The 19,519-nt window shown below is 34.1% G+C and overlaps 2 protein-coding genes and 1 long non-coding RNA gene across 6 annotated transcripts; 2 read left to right on the forward strand and 1 right to left on the reverse strand.

Moving 5' to 3' along the window:
• Window positions 1–1,333: 1,333 nt before the first annotated feature.
• On the reverse strand, window positions 1,334–7,482 carry LOC149388217 (TMV resistance protein N-like). 4 transcript variants are annotated; one of them, XM_089621879.1, is made up of 8 exons: window positions 7,423–7,482; window positions 7,098–7,318; window positions 5,523–6,102; window positions 3,299–4,400; window positions 2,918–2,936; window positions 2,655–2,806; window positions 1,914–2,538; window positions 1,334–1,813 (listed from the first exon to the last, which is right to left on the reverse strand). In XM_089621879.1, exons 3-8 carry the CDS (start codon window positions 6,098–6,100, stop codon window positions 1,758–1,760), a joined length of 2,532 nt encoding a protein of 843 aa, XP_089478005.1. In that variant the 5' UTR covers window positions 6,101–6,102; window positions 7,098–7,318; window positions 7,423–7,482; the 3' UTR covers window positions 1,334–1,757. The 4 variants fall into 4 exon arrangements, with proteins under 4 accessions (XP_089478005.1, XP_089478003.1, XP_089478004.1 ...); XM_089621877.1 differs by having other exon boundaries at window positions 2,655–2,936; XM_089621878.1 differs by lacking the exons at window positions 7,098–7,318; window positions 7,423–7,482 and having other exon boundaries at window positions 2,655–2,936; window positions 5,523–6,107.
• A 4,708-nt stretch (window positions 7,483–12,190) lies between these two features.
• Window positions 12,191–18,649, forward strand: LOC149388218 (uncharacterized). Its single transcript, XM_089622375.1, has 6 exons — window positions 12,191–12,266; window positions 13,129–13,896; window positions 16,853–17,082; window positions 17,143–17,236; window positions 17,381–17,919; window positions 18,599–18,649. Exons 1-6 carry the CDS (start codon window positions 12,191–12,193, stop codon window positions 18,647–18,649), a joined length of 1,758 nt encoding a protein of 585 aa, XP_089478501.1.
• LOC149388219 (uncharacterized) lies at window positions 14,495–16,764 on the forward strand. The gene is made up of 3 exons (XR_016300574.1): window positions 14,495–14,778; window positions 15,801–15,933; window positions 16,488–16,764. It is a non-coding gene; the product is annotated as an uncharacterized LOC149388219 (long non-coding RNA).
• Window positions 18,650–19,519: the final 870 nt, after the last annotated feature.

Consider the following 19,519-nt stretch of genomic DNA (forward strand, 5'->3'; position numbering starts at 1 on the left):
CAGTGCATCGTCATTATTTTTGGGCACTATAGATTTGTAGCAAAAAAAAAAATAACTTACAAAATTGGAATGTAACAATCGTTTAAGAAAATAGTCAATGACAATTATATTTGACTTAAATATCATCATTAAACATGCTATAATTAATAAAAAAATGTAAATAAATTAAAAAATCGAAAATTAATGACAATGGGTTCGTTTTTGAAGCTCTCCTCGCCACGAATCTGTAGGATTTTGAATCATTCAATTTCGAGTTCATACGAGTTAGATGTGAATTTTTGAAGTTTTGATAAAAATTATAAAAAAAAAAAAAAAAAAAAAAAAAAATGTATGAGCAAGAGTATGTGTGCCAAAAAAAAAAGCTTTAAAAAAAGACAATAGAAAATTCAAATGGGTTATACTATTTGTTAATGTTACACATAATTAATAAATAAAATACAATTATATTTTTATATATAATTAGACATTACAAATAACTAATAAAATTAAGACACTTAATCTTAAAGCATCTTAGATTAAAAAGCCTAATAAAAAATATTATCTTAAGTGTAAGATACAGTCTAATACTATTAGAGCAACAAAAAAAAAATTGACGTAAAAGTTACATCAAATTTAGTGTGAAAATTACACCAAATTTGGTGTATATATTGAAAATGCTCTTATAAACCTAATTAACTTGCTATATGGACGATCTTTTTAGTTGTAAGTAAAAAATCATACATTTTTATTAACATAGCTAAATTTATACGAATACCCAAAAATTTTCCGCCTACTAATTCACAATTAAAATTAAAAATAACAAAAATAGGCGCGTTAATGAAGTTCACAAAAATTCAGGAGTAAATGTAGATAAATGCTAATAAACCATCCCACAACAGTAAATATATAAAATGATATGGTATAGAATGCTCAAATTATCCACATGATGACACATTTGGATGACTATTTATCCATAACTAATGCAAAATTGTTTATTTAGCAATTCACAAAACTTTTAGTAGCTTAGTTACTTATAAAAGTCTATTTTTTTTATATAAAAAGAAGTCTTAATTATACCTTGAATTTATAAATAAATAAATTGTTCTATCCTATATCATTGAAGTTTGAGGAAAGTTATTTTCAAATTTAATCACATTTGATCCAATTCCAACATAATACTTGATGTTTTGTTTTGTTTTGTGAGAGTTTCATTGAAGTAGAAATAAATAATACGGATAACAATATTCGATCTAATTTACATTTTTTGAAATAATTTTTGCTACCATAATTTTTTTTTTTTTTAATAGAAATGGATTTCCATTAAGAAATGGGTAAAATACCCAGAAATACAGGAGAATTACATCTTAGTACAAGGAACACAACAAACCTAAGTCGGAGTGAATCTAACACTAAGTTCAGATAATCGCGCAATTTTGTGCATAACGAGCACAAGAGAAATCGAGCACATATATGGCTCTTTCAAAATATCCATAACGGATAATGGAGAAATCCAATCAACCTTGATCCGGTGACCAAGAAGAAGATGATTCTTCTGCCTGCATAGAGAAAATTCTAACAGGAAATGCAAAACGACAAAGGAGACAACGGCTAATCCGCCTCCAAAATAAGCCAAAACAAGCAAATCACAACAATAAATTAAAAGTTTCACACACACACTAATACTGAGACTGAAAAGAAAATCTAAAATCGGAACCGGAGTCCGACACACGAGAGTCAACACCGATACGATGGGAGGAAGATGACCACGAAGAGCCACGTCACGCTGTTGTTGCCGATGAACCACGCTGCCCCACTGTCGCCGAAGAGCCGAGCCCTAGAGCAAGTTGAAGCAAAGGTTATCAAGAATCAAATTCACAAAGGCTATAGAAGAACTATTCACCGAAAGGAAATAAGAAAAGGTAGACGCCAAAGACCTTGAGGAACGTTGTAATCTCCTAAATTGCAGTGGCTGAGATCCAAGTGTGTCAGAAAGCTAAAGGCTTGAAAGGAAGGAAGCAATAAATTAAAAGAATTAGCACTCTTTGTCGGCATTGTCCACGACATGAAGAGTTCAAATACATCCTTAGACGAGGATCCTTTGAAGTCGCGTATTAATAATCGATCAAGGTTCCTCAATCGCACTATGGTACTTGGCAGTTTACTTATTCCAGTGTTGTCAGCAAGAAGAGTTGTCAATGATACCAATTCCCCCAAATCTTCATCCAAATGGTCAATCATAGAACATCCAGAAAGGATAAGAATTTCAAGTGATTTTAACTTGCAGAAACTTTTGGGAAGGTGCTTGAGGATTTTGCAATCTTCCAAATTTAACACTGTCAATGATACCAATTCTCCTAAATTTTCACCCAAATGATCAATCATCGAACATCCGGAAAGAATAAGAGTTTCAAGTGACTTTGACTTATAGAAGTCAATGATAGTAATTCTCTTACAATCTTTGAGTATTAATTTCTTGAGATTAGGGAGTACCGAAAGATCAGGTGTATGGGTCAACTTAAGGGAATGACTGAGATCAAGATACGTCAACTTCTTAAGCAACTGCCAGAAAACGGAAAATAGAGAGTAAATAGTGCGAGCAAGGGACAAGGAAAAATGACATAAAAGCAATATTTTTTTTCATTCTTTTTTATTGTTTTCTTTTTATGATTCCGTACCTCTGAATTCTTCCAGTAAAGTTGTCTCAAATTGCTATACCTCAATTCCATAGTAACTACATCTTCTAGATAGAAGTTGTCTGGTATAAATTTTAGAGGAAAGCCTTCCAAACATAGCCATCTCAAATCTTTGGATATGTGTTCATAACTTCCTGTTAAGTGCACATAATTGAGTTGTAGCAATCTTAGACCCTGCATTTTCTTAAACGATTCTGTTTCGAAACTTTTCTGCACGTTGCCTTTTTTTTGTCTTAGAGAAATACCTTCCATACTTTCACTGCCCTGTCAAGTGTTACATATAAAGAAGTAGATAAGAAAGAGATTAAAACTATGTCTCTGTGATATGTTATTTACGAATATGTTTAGAAAGTAAAACTAAAGTTTAACTGAAAACCACTTGAGGAAGATGATCAAACAAGAGGTCATGCTTTTTCCCATGAAAATATACATCAAGATTAATTTGCAATTGAAGCGAGTAATTTAAGTATTGCCGTAAAAATAGGTAAAATTATATATGGCTTTTTCTAAAAAAAGAACAGGAAAGAATAACATGTGATCCATTAATTTTCTTTTAAAATGAATGGAATAGTTAAAAGTCTTTTAAAATTGTATATTAACTAAAATGATATTGGGAAAGTTCTAACCTTGTGTTTCTTTAATACATCGCGTACATCTTCATCAAGCCACAATCTACTCCACTTCCCAGGGTTTTTAGGATATTTTTCACGAACAATTGCTCTTGCCATGTCTCGAAGCACGTCGTGCACAATAAGCTTGTTCTGCTCATTTATAGTTACAAGGCATCGCTCAAAGAGCAATTTAATTCCGATTTCCGGATAGAAATCGCATCCATCCAAGATTTGCTGAACATAATCTCTATCCTGACCAATAAAGAAACAAGATATGTCAAGGAATATATCCTTTACCGTTTCATCAGCTAACGAATCGTAACTTATTTTGAGCTTTTGCTGAATTTCAGGGTGAGGAATCCTTCTCAATTTCTCCAATGTTTCTTTCCATTCTCGAGTTTTCCTACCAAAGAGAAATGAACCCAAAACCTGCAGAGCTAGCGGCAACCTTCCACAATACCCAACTACTCTGTTCGAAAGTTCAGAATACCCTTCGCTAGGCGAACTTCTTCCAAAGGCATGCAAACTAAAGAGCTTAAGAGAATTGCTGACGCTCATTTCTTCCGCCTGGTAAATGAAATCCACTTTATGAGTCTCTAACACATGCTTGTCTCTTGTGGTTATAATAATTCTACTTCCAGGACCAAACCAATCATGCATTCCCACAATTGCACTTAGTTGGTCTAAATGATCTACATCGTCGACGATTACAAGCACCCTTTTACGACCAAGTCTTTCTTTTATCACCATCTTTCCTCTATCAATATTGTTGATCTTTATTTCCCTGCATAATGTATCAGATAGGAGTCTTTCTTGCAAACTGACTCTAAAATAGGTTTGTTGCCAAGTCTCTCTAACATTTTCAACTAAACTGCTAGCATCAAAGAGTTCGAAGATTTCATTGTAAGCGGCCTTGGTTATCGTTGTCTTGCCGATTCCCCCCAAACCCCAAATTCCTACCATAAGAACTATATCGTCACGCTCAATAGCTAATTTTGATATGACATCATTCAAACAAGAACTTATTCCAACCACGTGCGGGGCGATGAATAATTTCGTCTTGTTCAGTTTCCCTAAAACGACATTGACAATCTCCTCGATTACTTTTGCTTCATGCCTGTTAATATTTAAAGCTTAAGTTAGTCATTAAAGAGAAACAAACAGAGAAATATCTAACCTACACGTTGAGGCCAGTGCATGCTAGCAGATATGCAAGTAATAAATAGGTAGTGTATACTTGCATTTTATCGTACGTTGTATCAAACTTTCAACAGATTTTTTGTTACTAATATTTTTATTTCTATTCACACAATAGATAAGCGTAAATGACATAAATGAGCATACAACACTGCTAGTCACATTATGGCCAGTGCCCCTTTAACTATAAAATAAATTAAAAAGTAAACAAAGAACACTTTCCTCTCAATTTTCAATTTATACAAATTTTCTAAGTAAATTTATCAGTAAAACTTAAAAAAAAAATAAGAACAAAATAAATAACAACCTTTTGTAAATTTATACATATAAGCCACCGAAAGTCTAAGAATTATTAGATAGTCAACATTTTGTAAATTTTTTGTAAATAGCCACCTCAACTTATTTACGGCACTCAAAAAGAAAAAAATACTCGAATACATTCCCGTCTATTTTGGGTTTTTTTTGTCTTTTTGAGTGCCGTAAATAAGTTGATGTGGCTATTTACAGAAAATTAACAAAAGGTCGACTATTATACAAAACGCTATAAGTCAAATGACTATATAGCTAAAAGACCCTTTCAAATATGTATAGAAATTTTGTAAAGTTAGAGCACTATCTTTATTTATTGGGTCTTTTAGCTATATACTCATTTGACTTATAGCGTTTTGTATAATAGCCAACCTTTTGTTAATTTTCTGTAAATAGCCACCTCAACTTATTTACGGCACTAAAAAAAAATAAATAAATAAAAACCCAAAATAGGCGGGAATGTTTTTGGGTATTTTTTTTCTTTTTGAGTGCCGTAAATAAGTTGAGGTGGCTATTTACAAAAAATTGGCTATCTAACAATTCTTAGACTTTCGGTGGCTTATTTGCCTAATTTTTTGTATTTGAAATTGGGGTGGAGGAATTCAAACTCAAAACCCTTAACGTTCGGAGGTTATAAAGGCAATTCATACTTCCAGTTCTGGTTTCATATGTTCTGCTAGCACTTTATTCCCAAGTAAATGTATAATAAAATGAGAGAGAAATTAAACGTTACCTATCAACAACTAAGCCAGCTAAATCCGCAGCCTGTTTAAGAGCATTGCTCCACCGCAGTACCTTTTCTTTGAGAGCATTTCTCAACTGTATGAGTAGCTTTTTTGGATGTAAGCCCATTCGCTCTTCAAGCGGCCAATCCTGTTCAAGTGCATATTCCCATAACAGCTTATCTTCCGTACCCGAGACACTCTGCTCTCGATGGGTTTCAAATGCTTTAGCAAATGAACCCCTCTGGTTCCTCACATCCGAAGGGTCAACGTTGAAGAATACGGGCAAAACCATCTGCCGAATAGTGCTTCTGCACTCCATGGCCTTCGCCAGCTCGTCAAGGCACCAATGGGATTCCGCAAAATTCCTTGAGAAAACAATGATGGAGATCTTAGACCTTTGGATCGCTTCATCTAGTTCCTTGCCGATATAGTCACTTTTATGCAGATCGTTGTCATCATCAAAGCAGTAGATTCCTGACCCACGCAAGGCTCCGCGGAGATGGCTAGTGAAGCCGTAGCGGGTGTCTTTACCCCTGAAGTTCACGAATACGTCGTACGTCCATCTAGCCGATGAACCAGAACTCATGTCTTTTTTTTTTAATCAGCAAAGAAAATAACTAGGGCATTAGTAATATTCACTTCTAAACAAAGCTCTTAATTACAAAAGCACGTCTTCTATATGGACAGAAACGCATCAACGGAATAAAATGCAGATGCATAAGAAATATTGGAGCTGGAGACAAAAGCGAATTTAAATTAAACCAGCAAGTGCCTGCGATGCTAGAAAGTTGGAACCTATTTAACTTGCTAAACTTATTATCTGCTAGTTTTAAGATTATTAAATACAAAAAATTGGCTACGTAAGCCACCTAAACTATATGAATTGTAAATTAGCCAACCTTTGGTAAATAATTTGTAAATAGTCAACTTGCATATGTGGCAGCCTATTAACTACCTAAAATATATGTTTGGTTGTGTTAAATAAGGCTTTTATTAATCTGTTAATAAGTTTACTTGGCTATTTACAAGAAATTAACCAAAGGTGGGCTATATCTCAATCCACTATATCCGTGTGACTATATAACTTAATAACCCTATTAAAAAAGAAATAAAATTTCATGTATTGAATTCCGAATAACTAGAAACAGTAAGGGTTAAATAAATCTAAAAATCTTGTGGAAGTAGATATTGTTGATATATATACACACACACACACATACATATGTATAATTTTTCTGGAAATCCAAATTCGGGAGAAGATAATTGTGATTGTAAAAACATTATATCTAACATCTATTTCTTTTGGAAAAGCAAAAAATTAAGAACGAAAGGTATCAAGCTAGAGTTAATTTTTTTGGACAACACAATGCCCACGGACGGAAATCCAACCAACACATTACTTCATCTAGTATTAAGTATTAACTAATCATAATAACCATATTTATAAATAAAAAAATAATGTATATTCGACGTGTAACACACGTCGATCCTACACAGTCCAAATCATTCCCTTAATTGTCTGCTAAGAAGTAATCAATTTTAATTTATAAAAACTCTCAGAAGAAGAGTAATAGAATGCTTACCTCTTCAGATCCCAAATGGGACTAAATCGAAGCGAGGTACTATCGCCTCGAAGTGCGTGTCACCGGCCCGGGTGTTTTAGAGATCGCACAAGAATTAGGAGAAACAGACGGCACGGTTGTCTGTCAAAACACTTTGGGGGTGGTCTAAGCTTGAAATCCCGACACCGGAGCTCCAACGACGGCGGTGGCGATTCCCGGCGACTCCACAACTTCTTATTCTCCTAATCACAACGGTGGAGTCATTTTTTACCAAAATAAACACATAACGATGCCGATGTAAGATCTTAAAAATGAAATTTCAACTTCCGTTTCACCGGCTACCAACCTCCCTTAGAGAATCCTGAGCAAAACTGTCCAGAATGAAAGCTCTCTTCAAAAGAAACCTAATACAAAAAGAATCGTGTCAATCGGAGTTCGAGACTTCGGATGGCGGGATATTGTCCGGCGAAGTTTGAAACTAAAACTTACCTTTTTTTCCCCTCTAAGTACTAAACATAATTTTTGGGGAAAAAAAGGGCCCAATTTTTTTTTTTTTTTTTTTTTTTTGAACAAAAAAAGGGACCAATTTTAAGACATTAATATATAAAGGGAAAATATATAGAGTACCCTTCGTGTTTAATCGAAATGCGAGATTTATCCCTTCTATTTTTAGAAATATCAGACATATCCCTTCAGTTTAATATAAATGACAAATACATCCCCTAAAAAATGTTATATTACAAATATCACCATTTTCGTTTATTTTTTACAAAAAAATAATTTTAACTCCTCAAAATACCCTTAATAGAATAAATATTTATTTACTATTTTATTAAAAAAAATCAAAATCTCTCTTTATAAAAAAAAAAACCTTAACTTTTTATAAAGAATTTTTTTTAATTTAATTTTTTTGTATATATAATAGAAGATAAAAAATTATTTCATTAAGGGTATTTAGGGGATTTCAGATTATTTTTTTGTAAAAAATAAACGAAAAATGGTGATATTTGTAATATAACATTTTTTTATGGGATGTATTTGTCATTTATATTAAACTGGAGGGATATGTCTGATATTTCTAGAAATAGAGGGGATAAATCTCGCATTTCGATTAAACACAAGAGATACTCTTGATATTTTCTCATATATAAAAGGGAAAATATCAAGACTTTTGGAATTTCCGTAAGCAAGTCAAGACTTTTGGGATTTCAATTGAAGCTGAAGCGTCAGTAATTGAGAAAGAAAAAAGCAACGTACAATTCAATTTTCTTATTTAGACTTGTTCAATGATCTGCTACTGCGTCTGAAGAAAATAAAGAGAAAAAGCCTGATGTTTGAATTGGAAGAAACTTGCCGGTGGTGAGTGGTGAAGAAAATTAGCATTGTGTCACAAATTTGGGGAGAAAAAAATCAGGTTTTTTTTCCTTATTTTTTGTTGGAGGGTTTTGATTTTTTTAGGTCTTTTTTTAGAGAGTTGTGATTTAGTTAGATTAATCTGTTTTATTTGGGTTGTTTTAATTTGCTTCTAAAAAGTAAGAACATAGAACAATCATGTCTTAGCGAAAATATGGTTCGAGTTACGAAAATATGTTTGTCTACTCTTAAGGTTTATGGATAAAAAATGGATAACTTGAAGCACACAAAGTGAAATGCCGATAGAGATTTTTTTATTTTCTTTTTTATTTATTATTACGAGAATTGTAGACTGTGTTTGGTAGTTAACTCAAAAAGTTTTTGTTTTCTATTTTTTAATTTTTGTAGTTGTATTGAAAAATTATTTTGCAGTTGTTTTTAAAAAACTGTTTGGTACAGTTTTCATTTTTGTTTTTGAGAAATTGAAAAAACTGAAAAAAGTGTTTGGTATAGTTTTTATTTTTGTTTTTGAAAAAATGAAAAGAGAAGGTGAGGAAAAGGAAGAGAGAAGAGAAGAATTTTTTTTTAAAAAACACTTTTTATTTGTTTTCAGTTTTCTTTACTCTTTTACAAAACAACTTCAAAATTTTTTGAAATTTTTTTCCAAAAACTTAAACCAAACATGTTTTCAATTTTTGTTTTCAATTTTTTCCACTCAAAATCTGTTTTTGAGAGGAATACCAAACATGGCCGTAGTATTTTGATCTTAAATAACATTTATGATTGATTATTAGTTTTAAAATAGAGATTTGTAACTAATTAGACCACTTTAAACATGTGATTTTGGATCTAGCCAACGTTTGACAATTTTTAGTAATATAGCCAAATGGCTTATGTGGCAATAATTATGGTCTGATTTGGCTTTATTTATTAACAAATTCGTCACTTTCTCTCTCCTATTTTTTTCAAATAATTTTTTTGCATCAAAACTTCAAAAATCCGTATATTTCTCATACGAACTCGAAATTGAGTGATTTCAGATCCTACAAATTCGTGGCGTCAAGATCTTCAAAAATAGACCCATTTTCTTTGATGAAAAATTATGTTTAATGCATCATATTTACGTTTCCATTTATTTTTTTGATAATTTTAAAAAAATTAAGTTATTTTCATATTTAAGGTAGTAACGTGATTTTCTACATCTATGGTATAAAACATGATTTTTCATCAAACACAATGGATCTATTTTTTAAGATCTCAGCGTCACGAATCCGTAGGATTTGGAATCACTCTATTTCGAGTTCATATGAGATAGGTATGGTTTTTTGAAGTTTTTATGTAAAAAAAGTGTATGAAAAAAATAGGAGAGAGAAAATGACAAATTTGTTAATAAATAAGGGCAAATCAAACCTTAATTATTGACACATAAACATGTTGGCTATTTTCCTAACTGTTGTGAAACATAGGCTAAAAACAAATTCCATAATAACATTTTGGCTATTTTGCTACACTGCGCTTTAAAATATTGTTTTTGTGTGTGGGTGTGTATGTGTGTGTGTGTGTGTGTGTGTGTGTGTGTATCCCTAGTTCGGAAGCTGTGGAGCCAGTCGCAAGAGGAGCGACGAGGAGCGACGACGGAGATCCGGTCCCTCTCGAAGAGAAACACCTAAATGTCGCCATTTTTTTTTCGGTGACATTTTAGGTGCGACTTTAGGTGCGGAAAGTCGCACCTGAAAGTCAAGACTTTTGGGTGCGACTTTTCGCACCCAAGACTTTTAGGTGCGGACTTTCGGGTGCGGAAAAGTCGCACCTGATGATATCTTTGGGTGCGAAAATTGACTTTTGGGTGCGAAAAAAGTCGCACCCAAAGGTCTTTTTTGTACTAGTCGGATTTTGATTACGGAGCTCTTTATCAACTTCATCAATCAATTCTTGATTGGGATCTACACCCATTAAATAGTTGTGCAATATGCAACATGCCAACACAATTTCTATAACTGTTTCCACTTCAAAATGAGGCTTTGTTGCACCCGAAATGATAGGAAATCTCTTTTTTAGAACTCCGAATGATCTTTCTATAACATTGCGAAGTGACGAATGTCGGAGATTAAATAATTCTTCTGGATTTTCTGGGGCACGAGTAGAATATTCTTTTAAATGATATCGTACTCCTCGATAAGGTGTGATTAGTCCCCTTCGTAACATGTAACCCGCATCAACCAAGTAATATTTTTCTGTCAACAAAGTTAAAATTTAGTCTAGCCATAACTTTAATTTTTTAAATAAAGAGAACAATTTTGATACGACTTATAAATTGTACCTCTTGGAATTAGAAGCTTATCATCTCTAACCAAATCATTTTTAATAATATTCTCGAGTCTGACGCAGTCCCTTCCTATCCCGGCAAAACATACGTAAATCTCATATCAAATCCACATGCGGCCATTACATTTTGAGTGGTATAATCTTTCCTTCCACGGTATCGTGGTGCTTCACTTTTAGAAACTTTGACCCGAATATGCATTCCATCGATCGCTCCAACACAGTCCTAAAATTTAAATAACGATTTAGTATCAATAAATACAAAAAAAAAAAAAAAAATTAAATTGTTACCTTAAAATATGGATAGAATCTATGGTTGTTGAAAATTTCTTCAGGGACATCCACTCCGTTTGGTTGTCTTAAAAATTGGTCTTCCATAGAAATAGTTACCCACAACACTTCATGAAAATGCCTACTTATTGTCTCACCCGACCGACGAAAAAAGAAAGACATAGTACGATTTCTAACATTATGAGCTAACACATGTAGGAACTTTGCAACCCGTTCTTCAACTATTGAATTTTTGTTGTCTTTGAGTCGATCGGTATCTCATAGTAATGCACACAATTTAGAAAATGCCAATGGGCTCATACGTATTACATCCTTGCATTTCTCACTTTTTATGAGTTGGCGCATAAGTTGATCTCGAACTATTTGACTTTCTTCACTACTATTTTTGAACTCGTCATCAACATATTTAGAATGATGAAGTACACCCATAATATAAATATATTTGACCAAATAGCAAACAAATTGCCATACGTCTCTGTCTCTCCCAATCACTTAAAAACATTCTAAAACTTTGAGAACTTTGATTTATTTCATTGTTTTTCATACTCTCATCTCCACTCAAATCCAAATTTTCATCTTCATCCATATCATTTTCGTTTTCCAATCCATCCATCTACAAACCATATTCATATATTAAATATGCAATAGTAAAACAAATATTAAAATAATAGGATTGATGATATTTTAATAAGAAGTTAAAGTTAAAATAAAAGCTAAAAAGTAAAAAGAAGGTTTGATAAAGTATCTTTTGTCTTGATATTTTGTTTTGGAACTACAGGGTGTGCGTGGAGAAAGAAAGAGAGTGTGGAAGATGGAAGATTGAAGAAGATACAAATTTATAATATAAAAAAAGAAGTGAAAAAAAAGTGAGGGTAGATTTATCTTTGTAGCTCTCTTAATATTTCCTCCAATTTTTTGGTTATTTCATCCCTCCATATCCCGAATGATTAATTTTTGTGGGACTCAAGGGGGAGCATTTTCTCCCATTAATCATTTCCCCCCTAATTTCTTTTCAACCAAACAATGGAATTCAACCTTCCTTCAACTCCTCTCCCTCCAACCATCTATCCACCCTACCAAACAAATTGTTAAAGCTGGCAGAGAAGGACTCGGCTAAGGAAGCGTGAGAGATGCTCAAGACGATGCACATGGGGGAGGAGCGCGTCAAAGAGGCGAAGGTACAAACTTTGAAGAGTAAATTCGATGTGCTTCGTATGAAAGATGGTGAGTTGGTGGCAGGGGCGGACCCACGTAGGCTACGGGTGTGGCCCGGGCCACCCCCACTTTTCCAGAAAATAATAATATTTTAATTATAAATATAAATAAAAAATAATTATAACCAACAAAACCGGGGCTTCCGTTAATGTTTGCTATTTAAATTATAAAAAAACCATATTCTTCATCTTTCTCTACTTTTTACTTCTGCGCTCTGCCTCTCTGCCACTTCCTGCCGCAAATCAGAGCAGAGGTAAGTTTTTTTTATTTATTTAATTCTTTGTATACTTGCAGCAAATCAGAAAATTCTGCCGCAAATCAGAAAGTTCACTTTATTTTATACATTATATACAATTATCAATGTTTGCCTATTTGGAAGTGCGGTCAAGAAATCAACCTAATATCATTAATTATCATCTATATTAGCGAATATTTATTTCATCTTGCCCAATTATCATCTTCCATCTTTTTATTTACGAAGTGCGGTCAAGAAATCAACCTAAGCTATCGAATCCTAATATTATTCGCTAATATAGATTATCAGTATTATACTATTATACTACAATCTGATGAGAGAAACTTAATAACTGATCAATAATAATAATATAACAATAGCTTGTTGAAGCCTGAAATAAAGTATATTGCCTATTTGTGAACTTTAGATATAGCCTATTTGCGGCAGATTATACTTTTGCTTGTGATAGTGCCTTTTTTTTTTTTTTTAAATTCAACTTGTATTGTTATATAGTTTAATTGACAACCATGCGGAAACAGCTTCATTTATTTTTTTTAATTCATTATTTTTTTCAGATGAAAACACCCACAATTCATTCATTCTTCAAAAGAAAAAATATTGAATCTTCATATTCAGATAGTCAGTTACAGTCTAAGGATCATGTTTCAAAATTGCAAAGAGTTGAAGTTGTTGCCGAATTTGATATCGATAAATTAGAACGTGATCCAGGTTTACGACCACAAATATGGAAGTATCCATTCGATAAGCGTGACGAAGTTCGAAGAGCTTATATTAAGAATGGACCATATCAGCCTATACTTTCTATGTATCCAAAATCAGGTGAAAAACATTCTCGAAGTTTTCAGTCATCTATGTTTACCCGCTTCTCATCATGGTTGGAATATTCTCCTGCAATAGATGCTATATTTTGTCTTCCGTGCTTCTTATTTCATAAAGAAGATGGACCATCAGGATCCAATGCATTCATTGTTAATGGGTTTCGGACGTGGAGTAAAGTGGGAGGGAAAAATTGTTCACTGGTGGCACATGTTGGAAAGGATCATAATTCTCCTCATCAAAAGGCACAACATGCCTTGTCAGATCTCTTGAATCAGTCTGCTCATATTCAAAACCAGTTCGAGAATTTTATATCACAAGATATAATAGATAATAGACTTCGTCTTAAAACCTCCATTGAAGTAGCTAAGTGGCTTGCATACCAGGCATGCGCATTTAGAGGTCATGATGAGTCTAGCACATCAAGAAATCGCGGAAACTTTTTAGAATTGTTGAGATATTCAGCAGCTTTAAATGATGATGTAGCAAAAGTTTTGGATAAAGCTCCACGAAACGCGTCATATACATCACCGAAGATACAAAAGCAAATATTACATGTCTTGGCAAGTAAAGCAAAAAAGTATATCCGGGAAGAGATTGGTTGTGCGAAGTTGTAGCGACTCGAAATTTAAGCTTAATGTTGTAAATTAAGTTTTTCAAAAGGACGAGAAAATTATGTAAATTAATTTTCTAAGAATCGTTTCCATCATTTTGGGTTGGAGTAATAAGTTTATCGAGTGATTTAAGATATTTTAAGGTAATGGAAAATCTCGGAATGAATAAAGAATTTATCGAGTTCATCTCGAGTAATAAATTATTTTTTGAGGAAATATTCCGGAGATAATTTAAGAAGATAAATTCTCAAGGACGAGAATTATTTCCGAGAAACCTTGAATATATTTGAATTAATCGAGAACGTACGAGAAAATTCTCGGTTTGAAGCTCTAAATTAAATGTTCGTTCAGTTACGATTGAAGCCACAAAGTTTTGTGACAAGGATGTAATCGTCATGTTTTTCTGGGCTCATTTGAAAGAAAACTTGAGTTCTGGGCCAGTTTAATGGAAAAGGAAAGTACAAGGGGTTTATTTGTAAAAACAATTTGAAGAATTCTTCTACATTCTTCTTCTCCTTTCCTTTTTCTTCTTCTTCGATTAACTTCTTCTTCTTCTCCTCATTTTCGCTCACGCCACCTGCAAAAGAGAGCAGAGAAAAGAAAAAAAAAAAAAACACCACCGAGAAACCTTATCATCCCGTCCACCATCACCCTTCCCTCATCTTCTTCTTCACTCTTCTTCCTCAGCTCTTCCTCGCGCGACCCAGCCCCGACACCGAGCATCGCCCGCCGAGGAAAGGAAATCGCCGCGAGCTCACCGTGGCCGCCGCCCGAGAAAGAACCACCGGGATAGAGAGAACACACCCCGGAGAGTCCAAATCCACGAAAGAATTGGGTAAGAAATCAAAACCCGAAATGGATTTCGTGATGTTAGGGTTTGTAGTTCAAAATTGGGGCTTTTCTTCATGAGCGTTAATTGAGGAGATTGAAATGTTTTCAGAGCAATTTTGAGCTTCATTTAGATTGGGTTGTGATAGAGTTCGAATTGATGATGATTTTGGTTTGAAATTCCTTTTGGCCGTGTGGTTTGATTTTGAAAATTTGATTATGGATAAGTGATGATTTGAGAGTTATTATTGTGGATTTCAGGGTTGGAAAATTTTGGAGTTCATGAGGTTTCGGGATTTTTATGATATGTTAACGTGTTTTGTCTTCGTTACGAGTTTTATTATCGAGGGTCTAGGGTCGTCTTAGGCGGGCTACGCAGAGCCCAAAACAGCTGGTTCGGGACGACGAGGACGCGGCCCGAGACATGACGGAGCTACAACGCGAGTGTCGAGAGGCGAGGCCGAACAAGACCGGGAGGACGTCGGGTGGATACGGCGTTTCGGTTTTGGCTCGGAGGCTCGCGAAGCAACCGTTTAGGATTTAGCGAGTTATTGTATTATTGTTGTATAATTATGAAATTTATAGTTATTTTGTACGAATCGGTTCGAGTTAGTACGTTAGTAACATCGGTTTTAATGTAAGTTGGAAAGAAAAGAAAACATAGATTTTTCGTTATTATTATTAAGCTCGTTTAAGGATTTTAAGAGTTAAGACTCGATTGTGATTTAACGTTTGATTTCTCGGTTACTCGAGCTTAGTAATAATAAGATTTGATATTTCGTTTGGAATTCGGAAAAGAGAAGAACGAGGCTTGCTTATTGGGATTATTTCTCGGTTTTGAGATTGATCGTAGTTTTTCGTTCGAGTTTACACTTTCTCGTATCGTTTGAAGTTTTGTTCTGAGAACTTGGATTCCTTATAGTGGATATGTCTTTGGGTTCTACGATTTGTAAATCGTACGTTAGAGTTTGCGTATTATAGATTACTCGCAGGATTCTGATTCAGGATCGGTTTGATTTACCGTGATAGGACTCAAGACTGAAAGTTGTTTAGAGGGTTCACGGAGTAAGTGAACGTCTGGATTCTCGGTATTAGTGAACGTTCAGGTTCACAGGACGAGCGAACGTCTCGTGGAAAAGCGACAAAGACGCTTACTCTCGAGGTAGGTTATTATAACCCTTCTCTCCTGATTTTATGGTTTGGCCTCAAGTATATATTATTTTCGAAATGAAAATGTTTGTGAACGTGCCACAAAACCCAGAACCGTTTTTAGAAAATGTGGCGGTACTTCAACTCGGGATATCCGATAATGAAGTTGATAATATTTTCGATATTATACATATATCCCGTATTTACGAAATGAAATGTTTCGTATATCCTGGACAAGCCGGTTTCACACACATGTATACGGTGCGGAGAGTGCACCTTGCTCTGATCAGAGGACTGCCACGGGTTAAGTTGGCAGGCGGCTCAGGAGATAGTACACGTTTTAGAAGTATCTAGAGACACAATTTAAATTTCTGTCATTTACATTTCTGCAATTTACTTTTCTGCAAGGTATACTTGTACGTGTATGGTGATTTACACGTGACAATAGTAGTATTATTATAAAGCTAAGTATTATTTTCAAAAATCTTTTTAAAAATCAAACCATTACTATAGCACCTACTGAGCCTCAGGCTCACCCCTATTTCCTCAAATTTTTCTTATAATCAGGATGTGAGAAGGAGAAGGGTTAGGAAGACCTCGGGATAAAGTGTGGTCGAGAGTTTGATGGTTTTCGCTGGATAGACTATCAAGTGTCGAAGGTTGGTTTTATATCTCCGTTTTCTTTCTTTTATCTTTGGACTTGTAAAGTAAATAACTGAGTATGCACCGTGGGTTAGTTTTGTAAAGTTTATTAGTGTTTCTTTTTATATTCTAATCACGCCTCATCTTTTCCGGGGCGTGACAGAAGTATTGTATAATTGTGGACGAAGCTAGAGATGAATCTAAAAGGAAGCAAATGTCACTTGTATTGAGATTTGTTGACAAGGATGGTTGCATAAAAGAGCGCTTTTTTGGTTTACTTCATGTCAAAGATACTAAAGCATTGACTTTGAAAGATGGTATTTTCTCGATGCTCACTCGTTATGGTCTTGATGTGCAATCTATACGCGGGCAAGGTTACGATGGTGCAAGTAACATGCGTGGAGAATGGAACGGTTTGCAAGCCTTAGTATCAAATCATTGCCCGTATGCTTATTATGTTCATTGTTTTGCCCATCGTCTCCAATTATCACTAGTTGCGGCGTCCAAAGAAGTTTATCATGTGAGTTTTTTCTTTACTAAGCTTACTTTTATTGTCAATATTGTGAGTGCATCATGTAAGCGTAACGATCAACTTAAAGATGTTCATTCCTCAAATATTGCCTACTTGCTTAATATTGAAGAGCTTGAAAGTGGGAAAGGCCTTAACCAGATAGGTTCTTTGCAAAGACCGGGTGATACGCGTTGGACTTCTCACTTTAAATCAATTTCTAGTATGATTAAAATGTTTAGTGCAACATGTGAAGTGTTATTAAACATCATTGATGATGGAGCTACACATAACCAACGTGGTGAAGCAGGTTCAGCTTATGAGACAATGACTTCTTATTACTTTGTCTTCATTATGCATCCGATGAGAGAAATTCTAGAGATCACTAGCATGCTTTGCAATGCTTTGCAGATTCAATCTCAAGATATTTTAAATGCAATGCATCTTGTTTCATCAACTAAGTCACTCCTTCAGAACCTTAGAGATGATGGATGGAGCAATTTGGTTGAAAAAGTGAGATCGTTTTGTGGAAGTGTCAATATAGAAGTGCCTAATTTTAGTGCTTTTCATGTTGCACGGAGGGGATTGGCTCGTGACATCACAGTGGAGCATTTTTATAAAGTTGATATTTTCTATACAGTGATAGACTCTCAACTGCAAGAATTGAATAGCAGATTTAATGAGAATACGGTGGAGTTGATGATTCTCAGTGCAGCTTTAGATCCAAAAGAGATGCGCGCATCACTCAGAGGTGATGATATATGTAAGCTTGTGCAAAAATTTTACTCAGAAGATTTTGCGGAATATGAGATGACATTGTTGCATATGGAGCTTCAACATTTTGATCAGGTTCGACAACTTCCAGATTTCATATCATTGACAACGATTTTTGATCTATGTCAATGGTTGGTGAAAACAAGAAAATCGGACATATTGTTTTCACCAACCATTGACATAGATCAGAAATCGTTAGACTGTTTGTCGTTAATATTGAGAAAGAAATTGTTGAGATCTTTAGCATAGATTCAATTATAGATGATTTTCGTGATATGGAATCAAGACGCTCTTTATTTTAATTAAATTATGTATTAGGATACATTTTTTATGATATTTAGTTTTTATAATATAATATTTTAATTAAATTATGTATTATGACATTTTTTTTCTTGGCCACCCTCAACTTCAATTCCTGGTTCCGCCCCTGGTTGGTGGATGACTTCGGCCTGAAGTTGACAACGAACGTCAACGACATCCAAGCATATTGGGCAACAAAGTGGATGAAGTTTACGTCGTCAAGAAACTCCTCCTGACCGTACTGCCAAGAATTTCGTAGATCATGAAGTTGATTAAGCTGTTTGGCGACTTCAAAATCATGACATAGAAGAGATGATAGATCGTCTCACGGCCACGAAAAGAGGTTTCGTGGATACGACCAGAAGGAAAATGAAATTTTGTGTGTTTTTCTTGTAATTAAAGCCACCTGGTCAAATTTGTAGTTCAAATATTGATGAATTCTTTTAATTATTAGATCAAGGTGTGTCTTCTGAAGTGGTGTGCTAAAATAGTGGATCATGGTTAGTAATTTGTACTTAGTGGGTTGTAGGGTAGTGTGTATTCAATTTATTAAGTCCAATAAAAGTGAATTGAATTGGAAAAAAAATTACACCTTGACCAAGTCTAGATTACACCTCAGGGGAGACAGCCAAGGGTTACGAGGGAGGGGGAGTTTAAAAAAGGAAAATAGATAAATAAACTAAAAATCTGGTTTTACAAGATTTCTTATTTTATGTTTTATTAATAGACTATACTACATAACATAATAGACTATAATTAGTCCCTGTAAACTAGATGGTTCAAAGACATCAATTCTACCTTAATGGTGCGATATTGAGAAGGACTTGCAAAAGTGTGGTGTCCTCGGGGTTAAAAGTAACTTACATATGAGACTTACTAGTTTATATGCAAAGTATGTTATACAAGTTGCTATAAGACTTACTAATTTGTAAATCAAAAACTATTTTTTTTTTCGGATTCTTATGAAAATTATACTATTCGCATGCGAGCTACCGCTTGCTGATCGTGACCGAATTTTTGGTATCGGAGCATTCTTTGAATATTTTGAATCATATCCCCCGACTCTTTTCTCAATTCCAAAGCTTGACATGATTTTCATCATCATATGTAGAAAGATACATTTAAAGTGTTGACCGGACAACCAACGATATAACGTAGTCACAATGCTGCAAATCGTGCGTAGTCTTTCTAAAGCTTTGAGAATAAAAAATTAATAATTATTAAAAGAGCTTGATTTACAAGAAAGAATAAATAATTGCTGAAAAAGGAAGGAAAATTATTTAATTCCCACGTTTTAAGGATATTTTTTTAAAGAACCGATTATTTTTTTTTAAAACAAGGTTAAATCGGTAGAATTTTTTTTTTATTTAATTGC

This window comes from Urtica dioica, chromosome 8, assembly GCF_054948205.1.
Source record: "Urtica dioica subsp. dioica isolate 48M chromosome 8, U.dioica_male_clone48M_v1_H2, whole genome shotgun sequence".
In the NCBI taxonomy this organism is placed as follows: Eukaryota; Viridiplantae; Streptophyta; class Magnoliopsida; order Rosales; family Urticaceae; genus Urtica; species Urtica dioica.